Source organism: Triticum dicoccoides, chromosome 1B (assembly GCF_002162155.2).
Source record: "Triticum dicoccoides isolate Atlit2015 ecotype Zavitan chromosome 1B, WEW_v2.0, whole genome shotgun sequence".
NCBI classification, from domain to species: Eukaryota; Viridiplantae; Streptophyta; class Magnoliopsida; order Poales; family Poaceae; genus Triticum; species Triticum dicoccoides.
In genome coordinates, this window is record NC_041381.1 from 379712694 (window position 1) to 379723217 (window position 10524).

The 10524-nt window shown below is 37.4% G+C and overlaps 1 protein-coding gene across 9 annotated transcripts; it reads left to right on the forward strand.

Annotated features, from left to right (window-relative positions):
• Positions 1-6: 6 nt before the first annotated feature.
• Positions 7-2866, forward strand: LOC119336655. Of its 9 annotated transcripts, none has more exons than XR_005162721.1 (5): positions 7-531; positions 654-1063; positions 2133-2193; positions 2287-2330; positions 2439-2866. XR_005162721.1 is itself a non-coding variant. In XM_037608721.1 (4 exons), exons 1-4 carry the CDS (start codon positions 397-399, stop codon positions 2467-2469), a joined length of 354 nt encoding a protein of 117 aa, XP_037464618.1. In that variant the 5' UTR covers positions 9-396; the 3' UTR covers positions 2470-2866. The 9 variants fall into 9 exon arrangements, 3 of the variants coding, with proteins under 3 accessions (XP_037464618.1, XP_037464631.1, XP_037464625.1); XR_005162722.1 differs by having other exon boundaries at positions 654-716; XR_005162719.1 differs by having other exon boundaries at positions 654-2193.
• Positions 2867-10524: the final 7658 nt, after the last annotated feature.

Sequence of the window (10524 nt, forward strand, 5' to 3'; positions counted from 1 at the left end):
CGCCCGGCCACCCCGCGCCTCGCTGCCGCCCGGCCACTGCGCGCCTCCCCTCCGACGGGCTCGCCGGCCCCTCCCCGCGCGCCTCCCCTCCGACGAGCACCGGCCCCTCTTCGTCGACGGGCCCTGGCCCCTCCCTGTTCGCCTCCTCGCTGGCGTTTGCCGTCCCCTCCCCACGCTTCTTCCCGCGGGCGTTCGCCGGCCCCTACCCGCGAGTCTCCTAGCCATCGGGCCCTCCCCGCTGCCATCGATGCCAACTGCTGCCCGCGAACGGGATGGGTTCAATGCCCGCTGCCGGGATCCAGCGCCCCCCCATCTCCCGATTCACTGTCTGCCGCGCATGGCGTCGCCCTTCCTTCCTTCCTCTTAATCTTCTATGCCAGCCGGCTGTGGCATCCCATGTGCTGCAGCTTCCAGCGTCGTCCTCTGCCTTGTCGGCGCACAAGCCGTTCGCCTCAGCCACCCCAGTCCGTTCACCATTTCCAGCAGAGTCCGTTCAACACTAGCGTGCAGCTACCCGCCTCCTGGATTCAGGTTTGTTACATGCTCAAATGGGGAAGCCTGTCTTTGTATCAGGCTACTCTTGTTACAAACACCTGAACCGGAACTCAAACTCATGTGTTACCGTCCTCTCATCTTGTCTGTTTTATTCTCAGGGACGCATTCATGGCTTCATTCAACAAGTGGACTGTGGGAAGATGTTCATCAACAAGTCTGCGGTATTAAGTTTAGCTGCTAGTACATATTATGGATTTGGGGACATGAGGGAGCGAGTGGTACATGGATCGATTGGTGTAGTCTTTGTAGGTTGAGTAGATTCTTCAAGAGTACTGAGGTTTCTTCAGGAGTACTGAAGAGCTTTATTGTTCTTGGAAAAATGATAATTAGCTAAAAATGTTAGCTCTGTCATTCCATAATTATTGATTAATTGTTTGGTCTGATTTCAAGGTACGGACAACAGGAAAGAAATCTTGCATCGTTTGCATATGGTACATAGACATGTTTCCCATTCAGCCGCCAACTCCACGCTTAGTTCGTTAGCTGATTATAGGGAAAACAAAAGTTGGTAAGTTCAAAATGTCCAGTCCTATAAGTTCATCTAATCTATGTAGGATTTTGTACTATGAGTTCATCTACTCTATGTGTTTGGGCAGTACAAATATGGCTACAGTATATTACTGCTATGTAGAATTTTGTCCTGTGAGTTCATCTACTCTACTGTATGAGTTCATCTACTCTACAGTACAAGTTCAGCTATGAGAAAGAATTAGCAAAACTGAAAGAAAAAATGAATGTTACCAGAATTGAAAGCAAATGATTTTTCAAACTTTTGGATGAGATCTTGCTCAGTTTTCTGGTTAAAAAAAAAGACAACATGGATTTACCATGTTCTACCGGTGTTACTACTTTGTACTGATCCTGGAAGCCTATGAGCGGTACATTTTCCTAAGCGGGTAATGATCGCAAACTCTTGGTTATGATGGATTTTAATATAGAGCTAGGCCTTGTCACTGCGAATTTATTATGCACCTGATCCAAATTCTTCTGATGTTCTGGGCCTCTGGGGCATGGGTCCAATATATTAGTTTCTATGCTCCACTGGTCCTCTCCACCACGAGCCCTAGTGTGGATCACCTGCGGCGGCCAAATCCCGGCGGGCCCAGCCACTGCTCGTGAACCCCGCCTCCATCAGCTCCACTTCACCGGAGCCGTCAGTCCGCAGGAGTAGGGGTAGCAGGTTCACCCGACGTGCGACGCCTTCTTTCATCTCCAAAAATCTTGTTTATTGAGTTCAGTTCTTCGTCGCATGTTTCACTAGCTAAAAAATGTATGGTGTTCTGAAATTGCTTGCGAACCACTAGCTGAAAAAAATAATCCCTCTTCTTGTAAGTTCTGGTCAGAGTTTAGACTATACCAAATGTCCAAATTACATGGTGTGGTCTTCTGTTCTTTCCGTTCATTTCAAGTTAACTGTAGCTGAACATGTGTTGTGTTGATACTGAACTTGTGATTTGTCTGATTCTAAACTGATGCGTATCCAACATTGGTGTTTAAACAATTTTTGGTCCATTGACTGTTTGAACTTGCAACCTTACTGCCTTGAACTATGGTATAAAAAAACTGAACTCATGCAGGTACTTGGTGGTGCAGACTTGGTAGCGGTGATATTTTGGTTCGATTACATATCAACAACAGGTGCAGACCCAAAGTGGTCGGACCCTTCCCTGGACCCTGTGCAAGCGGGAGCTACATGCACCAGGTTGCCCTTTTTTTACATATCAACAACAGTGCAATGACTGAAAGATCATCAGTTCAAAATATATATGCAGGAGGTTTGCGAACCAAAAAGTTGATATTTTGTTGTGTTTAAATTTTCGGGTGCATGATTGAACAAGATATAAAAATAAATATGATGTATGATATATACTTTTTTCTTGTAGGAGGTTCAAAGATTGTCGTGGAGCAAGTTAAAGAGTTTAGTACACCTGCGTCAGTCGGCCACCGTAGGATGTAGCTACTACTCTCTCAAGTCATAGGCTGCGGTTGCTACTTCTTTGTACTCGTAATTTGTTATTTCTTTGCAACCAGATGTGACAGACGGATGCAAGAGGCAAAGTGTCCTATTTGTTAGATGTTCAGTACAGATTTTTCTCTAAGAAAAAACAACATGAGGCAACAGTTTTGAATGTGCTAGTTGTAAGTAACTTAGTTGTTAGATGGTCATTTCAGATTTTTGTAGATGCAACAACTAGTTTGTTTTCTTGTGCTAGTTGAACTGGTTTTCTTGTGCTAGTTGAACTGGTCTTGGTTCAGATATTTCTCTGAGAAAAAAGTAGCAAGAGGCGACAGTATTGAATGATCTTTGTTAGATGTTCTGTAAATATTATGGAATTTTCTATGGGACACACCTGAACTGAAGTTGTTACCTGAAATGAATGGTTCTACTTCTCCCACGGAAAATGCCACCTTTGGTTTCAGGTTTCTTCATTGTTGTAAGGCTTGTGAAATTTAGATAATCTTACCACTGAGGTTGTGGTGCCTTTTTCTTTCAGCAAAAATTCAGGTTGGGAAGCTTATTTCTTCCAAAGTGATTGTTTGGGTACTACAAGCTCCCACAGAGTGGAAGCGGTTGTTACAACAGGTTTGAAGTAGATATTACACAAGGTTTGATTTTTCTAAACCATGTACAAAAACAGTAGCAGTTCTAGTACTTATGCAGTCGTCTGCCTTTTCTTAACTTTGTTTGATTTTTCGTGAAATATATAAAACCCAGTAGCAGTACTATTACTTATTGTACAACAGGTCATTGACTAAAACTATATCAGTTTAGCACATGTACTTACAAAAACAAATCAACAGGTTTGTAGGTTTTTTCCAGCTCATCTTGTTGGCTTTTTTGGTTCATACTGCAGGCTTGTAGGATTAGATTCTCATGTTTGTTTCAATATTAGGGAGAAGTAGAACCATTCATTTCTTGTATATTTATTGTTATTGTAGTATTATGGAGTATGTGATCAGCTCATGCAGTATATACTAAGTATGCACAAAATGTCTGTACGGTACTTTACATACAAAAAACTTGCTTTCTCTAGACCATGCAAGATTCCTCAAAGGAGCTCATGTCGAACGAGTGCTTTACATACAAATGAGCGCAATGATGGGCCATTAGCTTAATTTCGCGCACACGACATCTTTGGTCGCGTGGCCGGCACCATTATCTTAAATATTTGTTTCTGCACTAAGTTTCTTAATGTATTTTGTTCACAAAATTTTAGTGAAAATTTTACCTCACGTTACTTGTGATCTCGCAACTGTATGTTCACCCGTGAAGGTATCTTTCATTGCTTATTGTTACATTAATTTTCGTGGTAAGAAAGGTTTACATTAAAAGTAACATCATATAGGAAAAATGCTTCTATTCTAACACATTTTTTTCTGGAAAAAAGAGCACTAGTACTGAGGAGTCGTATTGACAAGGATGCTGTTTACAATTCTGATGAGTCGTACTGACAAGGACATAATTATTGTGCAAATGGAAAAAAACATACATAATTATCGATGCTACTGGATTGTGGACAGAGGAGTTAAATTAAGCCCCTCACTTTGTTTCTACAAATCATGGGAGCTAGATCCCTGCTTCAGTATATGACTTGTACAAGAAAACATACACTAAGTGTAGCAGTTCACTATGTATTTATATCATCAGTTCGTTAACAAATCAAAGAAAAAGTTTTTGTGCGTGTGATTATTCCTGTGAGCGCCAATGTACTTAAATGTTTACTTTGTGCTTCCGTGTATATTTTTGGGCAGTACAAATACACCGTCATACTAAGTACTTACGTGGTCGGGGTCGAGGACCTCCTGCTCAACAGTACAACTTAACTTCTTGTTTTGTGGCCGGTCGCTCAAGGAGTTGTGCTCGACAGTACAACTTCTTGTTTTGTGGCCGGTTGCTCAAGGAGCTGAGTTCAAAATAAGAGAAGTCTAGAATATCGTCACAAAACACGCTCAGTATGTGAAAACACGCTCAGTACAAAACCATACATAAATCCGTTCAAGTACTCTTTTTCTCGAACATATATTCGTCCGTTCTAGAAAGGAAAAATGGTTGAATTAAAAATATTGACCAGTACAAGTGGAAAATGGTGGTCCGTTCGGAATAAAAGAAATGACAGAAATTTAACTTGAAAAAGTTCAAGCAAAAAGAAATCCCATGCAATTCAAATGACAAAAGTACAAGTCGTAAAACAAGAAAAGTCCAGAGCATCATCGTAAACAAAAGTTTAATTAAAAAAAGAATAAAAAAATATTTTCTTTTTGAAAAAAAATATCATTCAGTTCGATGATATAAACCATGCAAGTACAGGGGCGACGATACAATAAACCATTGAAAACTTACGAGCAAAACAGAGCAAAGTCCAGTTAGTAAAAACACGCTTAGTACAAACCCGTGCAAACATCAGTACAAGTACCCCTTTTCGGAACCATTCAAAATTACTCTAAAAAATAGCTCAGTACAAACATACACATATATCATTACGACTACTCTGCTTTTCAGACGAGAAAACAACAGGATCCATCATGCCGTATTCCAAATTACTCTTAAACGGTTGCGAAGTAGAGAAAACGTTCAACATGACTAAGTTTCGCATTTTCGATAGCTATCCAACGATATATTATTTGCCCCATTTTGATAAACTTTTTTAAAAAACCGCATTCAAAACCAATTTTAACCGTATTTGAATTCCTATTTAAACCGTAAGGAATTCGAAAAAACTGTCTATATGCAAACGTTGCGCATTTTCCATAGCTTTACAACGCCGCATCATTTGCGTCAATCCGATAAACCGTTTGCAAAAAATCACGAAAATACGTTTCGCCCAGAATTTCACCGTTTTTCAAATTACATTTAAATCATATAGAATTAGAAAAAACAATACATATATGGAAGATGTGGATTTTCACCAGCTTTCTAACGCCATCTTATTTGCTCAATTCCGACAAACGGTTTGAAAATTGAGTCCAAAATACGATTCACGTTTTCGGTTTAAAAAAACAGTTTTTTCAAAACTGCTCTTAAACCATAATGATTTTGCAAAAACAAATTATAAGATTGTAATGTGGATGTTAAGAGCTTTCCAACGATATATTACACGCCCCGTTTCGACAAAAATATTTGCAAAAAAATTTGAAGTAAAAAAACGATTTTTAGGAACAACAGAAAGCATTAGTTCAACCGCTTGAATTCATCAGTCAAGTAGGGTAACAGAATAATATTCTGTTATACGTAATAGAATAGCCCAGATGTGTGTGTGTGTGTGTCTATATATATATATATATATATATACATAAACACTATTCTGATCACGGGATGAGAATAATATTCTGATCACAACCTGACCTGCCTCGCTAGGTTGAACTTCCCTATGAACTAGGTTGAACTTCTGCCAACATTGCCCAAATGGAGCTTGCGATATATCGTTGGAAAGCTATGGACACCAGTATCATGACCCAACTAAAATTTTTGGCAAAATGTAAGCGGTTTAAGAGCAGTTTTGAAAACCGTTTTTTCTTGACACAAAAAACGTGAATCGTATTTTCGATCGCATTTCTAAACCGTTTATCGAAATGAGGCATATAATATGGCGTTGGAAAGCTACTGCAAAACCGCTACTTCCACATGTTGAAGTTTTCTCTAATTCTCTATGGTTAAAGAGTAATTTGAAAAAAACGTAAAATTTCACAAACCGAACAGCCGAGTTCGTATTTTCAACGTCATTTCTATTCTAAACGGCTAATCCAATTGAGGCATATGGTATGGCGTTGGAAAGCTTATGAAAATGCGCTACTCTATCATTTTGAAAGCGTTTTCTAGTTTTGTACGGTTTAAAAGTTATTTAGAAAACGGTACAAGTCCTATCGAATTCGTATTTTCGAGCTAATTTTTTAACCATGCGTCTGAATGCAGCAAATGATATGGCGTTGGAAAGCTTTAACAAATGCGAAACTCTTTGGTATATATTATTTCTCCCAATTCTTTATAGTTTTGAGTCAGTTTCGAAAATGGCCAAAAACATATTTTTGACGTATTTTCTACAAACTTTAGCGGAATGGCACAAATAATATACCGCTGAAAAGCTAAGGAAAATGCGAAAGTTTTTCATGTTGACAGTTTTCTCTGATTCCTATCCATTTTCAAGTAATTTTAAAAATGGCGAGATCATTCGTTCTGCCTTTATCGCAAAACAGATTCGCCAAAAATGCATCGCGTGAAGTACCTGAACTTCTCGGTATGAAACCTTGAACTTCACTCTGTTTTTCACATGCTTTTTTTCTCGTATATCTCTATCCACTGCTCCTAGCTCTACATCCACTCACCGGAATTGAGCAAGTGATATACCGATGGAAAGCTGCTGTAAACACGCAACTTTCCCGTGTTGATCATTTTTTCATACTCGCAAAGATTTTAAAAGTTTTTCATCTGAAATTCATTCAGCGTAGTAGTTGAACTTCATGCTATTTTCACGTTGAACTTCTGTGACGTATTTTTGTTTATACACGCGCCTGAACTTCCCTCTGTACGAACCCGACCTTCGGGCTGTCTTTGCAACCGTGGCTTCCCCGCGAATTATTCTGGTTAGTAGTGTTCTATATGATGTTAGTGTAATCTATAAAGATTTTTTAGCAACTAAATACCGGTTTTAAATAGAAATCTCGCTCGCTGGCGGATTTTGCTCTCGGGTCGTGATGAAATTGCGTTTTTTGCAATTTTAATGCCTGATTTGTTCGACCTGAACTTCCCCTAATGCTAGGTTCAACTTCCGTCAACATTGCCCAAATGGGGCTTTCGATATACCGTTGGAAAGCTATGGACACCAGCATCATGACCCAACTTCAAATTTTGGCAAAATGTAAGTGGTTTAAGAGCAGTTTTGAAAACCGCTTTTTCTTCAAACAAAAAACGTGAATCGTATTTTCGATCGCATTTCTAAACCGTTTATCGGAATGAGGCAAATAATATGGCGTTGGAAAGCTGCTGTAAAAACGCTCCTTCCACATGCTAAAAGTTTTTTCTAATTCCCTATGGTTAAAGAGTAATGTGGAAAATCGTAAAATTTCGCAAACCGAACAACCAAGTTCATATTTTCGTTGCCATTTCTAAACGCCTAATCCAATTGAGACAAATGATATCGCATTGGAAAGCTTATGAAAATACGCTTTTTCTCATGTTGAAAGTTTTTTTTCTAATTTTGAATGGTTTAAGAGTAATTTAGAAAACGATACAAGTTCTACCAAGTTTGTATTTTCGATATTTTTTTTAATCATACTTCCGAACATAGAAAATGATATGGCGTTGGAAACCCTGAACAAATGCAAAACTTTTTGGTATATATTGTTTCTCCAAATTCATTACGGTTTTACGTTGATTTTGAAAATGGCTAAAAACGTATTTTCGCCGTAATTTCTACAAACTTCATCGGAACGGGGCAAGTAATATACTGTTGAAAAGCTACAAAAAATGCGAAACTTTTTCATGTTTATGGTTTTCTCTGAATCCCAGCCATTTTCAAGTAATTTAAGAAACGGCGAGATCACTCGTTCAGCCTTTATCGCGAAACAGATTCGTCGAAAATGCATTGCGTGAAGTACTTGTATTTCTGTGGCAGTTTTGCCTGAACTTCACTCTGTTTTTCACTTTTTTTTTTTTGCTCATAGCTCTTCATTCACTCACCGGAATTAAGCAAGTGATATACTGATGGAAAGCTGCTATAAACACGCAACTTTTCCGTGTTGATCATTTTTTCATACTCGCGACGGTTTTAAAAGTTTTTCTTGTGAAATTCATTCAGTGTAGTAGTTGAACTTCCTGTTGTTTTCACGTTGGACTTTTGTGACATATTTTTTTCTGTAATTTTCCCATCCATTTTCGTCAGTGTTACACAAATGATATTCTTTTTGTACAAACCTCTCTCACAATATATTTTTAACTTTCTCTGACCGAGGACTTGAACTTACACAAATGATATTCCTGTCATTTTGAAGTAAATTAGAAAATGACAAGATCTTGATTTCTGCCTTCATCACGAATGGAAATGCACTGCGTGAAGTAGTTGAACTTCTCGGGCATGTCAGTTTGAACTTCACTCTGTTTTTGACATGTTGTTTTTCGCACTGCGTGAAGTAGTTGAACTTCTGGGGCATGTCTGTTTGAACTTCACTCTGTTTCACTTTATTTGTATTTTTCTTGTATGAAATACACACCATGTATTACGTGAACTTCCGGTTGTTATCACTTTTGAACTTCTCTCTGGTTTGAGAGAATTATTTTAAAACACAAAAACAAACATATTTTGAATGTATTTTGGACATCTAAAAACATGGTGAACCTCTCTCACAAGAATTTTTTGAACTTTTCCTCGCTGAGCAATTGAACTTCTATCAACCATTCTTTTCATTTATGAGTTGTTTTTAAAAGTGCAAAAAATGGAGCCTTGTTTTTTATTTTTTCAACAGGTAAATCCTAGGTTTTAATAAACTCCGAACTTCTCTGTTATTTCAATTTGAACTTCACCTTTTTATATTTTGAGTAAAGAATTGTATTCGATTTTTATACGGAAAAAATTGAACATGGAAATAGAAGGTGAACCTCTCCCGCAAGAATTTTTGAACTTCCCCAGATAGAGCACGTGAACATCTTGCAACAAACCTTTGAAGCTTTTAGTTTTTTACTCTTATATTCTTATCTGAAATGCATTTTGTGTAGTATTTGAACTTTCTGCTGTTTTCACCTTGAACTTCTATCACGTATTTTTGTTCAACCTCTCTCAAAAAATTGAATTTTCTCGGGCCGAGCACTTGAACTTCTAGCAATAAAACTTTTAGCCTTTGCTTTTTCATTCATTTTTAATACAAAATGCACACTGTGTAGTACGTGAACTTTTGGCAGTTTTCAATCCAAACTTCTTAGATCATGTGTTCTGCCTTCATAGCAAAAACAAAGTCTCTGAAAATGCACTGTGTGAAGAGGTTCAACTTCGGGAGCAGTTCTGTTTGAACTTCACTCTGTTTTTTCACATGTTGTTTTTTGCTCGTAACTCCCCAGCCACTTGCCGGAATACAACCAGCGGTTCAACTACTACATGGAGTGTGTTTCATATAAGAAAAAATCAATAAAAGAGCAAGTCTAAACACTTTTGCTAGAAGTTCAGGTGGTCGGCTGGGGAAGTTTAAAATTTCTTGTAAAGGAGGTTCACCCCAAATTTACTAGCGCAAAAACACACACCAAATGTTGAAGTGCCCTATTTTTAAAATTTGAACTTCTTGTTATTTTATTTTTAAACTTCTTGTTTCCATTCTTTAATAATGAGGAAAATCTGACTTTTCTATAATCATCGAACTTCTCCATCTTTTTAATTTGGACTTCCTGGTTTCATTGTCTTAATCCTTTTTTTTTACTAATTTTGAAGGGCTCTATTTTTAGAAGTTGAACTTATTGTTTATTTTATTTTTGAACTTCTTGTTTCCATTCTACAATAACGTGGAAAATCTGAGTTTTCTATAATCATTGAACTTCTCCGTTTTTTAAAGTTGGACTTCCTGGTTTTATTTCTTAATCTTTTTTATGAATTTTGAAGCGCTCTATTTTTAAAATTTGAACTTCTTTTCATTTTATTTTTGAACTTCTTTTTATCATTCTGTAATAATGAGGAAAATCTGAGTTTTCCATAATCATTGAACTTCTCCATATTTTCAATTTGGACTTCCTGATTTTATTTCTTTTTAATATATTGGGAAAATCTTTTTAAACTTTTTTAGTTTTTCCTTTATTTTAATATGAACTTTTTCATTTTGTTCTTTACTAACGAGGGAATAATCTGAGTTTTGTATAAACTTCGAACTTCTCTATTATTTCAATTTGAAATTCTTAGTTTTATTTTTAGAAAAAAATATAGTTGATAAATAAGCATCAAACATTTTTTTCTAAAATTGAACTTCATACTTTTATTTCTCCTTAAAAAGGAAATA

Bases quoted from the DNA above. Each gene is read 5' to 3' on its own strand.
- LOC119336655 (XM_037608721.1), top strand. From the start codon at position 397: ATGTGCTGCAGCTTCCAGCGTCGTCCTCTGCCTTGTCGGCGCACAAGC. The intron at 532-653 runs GTTTGTTACATG...TTTTATTCTCAG, and splicing joins TACCCGCCTCCTGGATTCAG to GGACGCATTCATGGCTTCAT. The intron at 717-2,132 runs GTATTAAGTTTA...GAACTCATGCAG, and splicing joins TGTTCATCAACAAGTCTGCG to GTACTTGGTGGTGCAGACTT.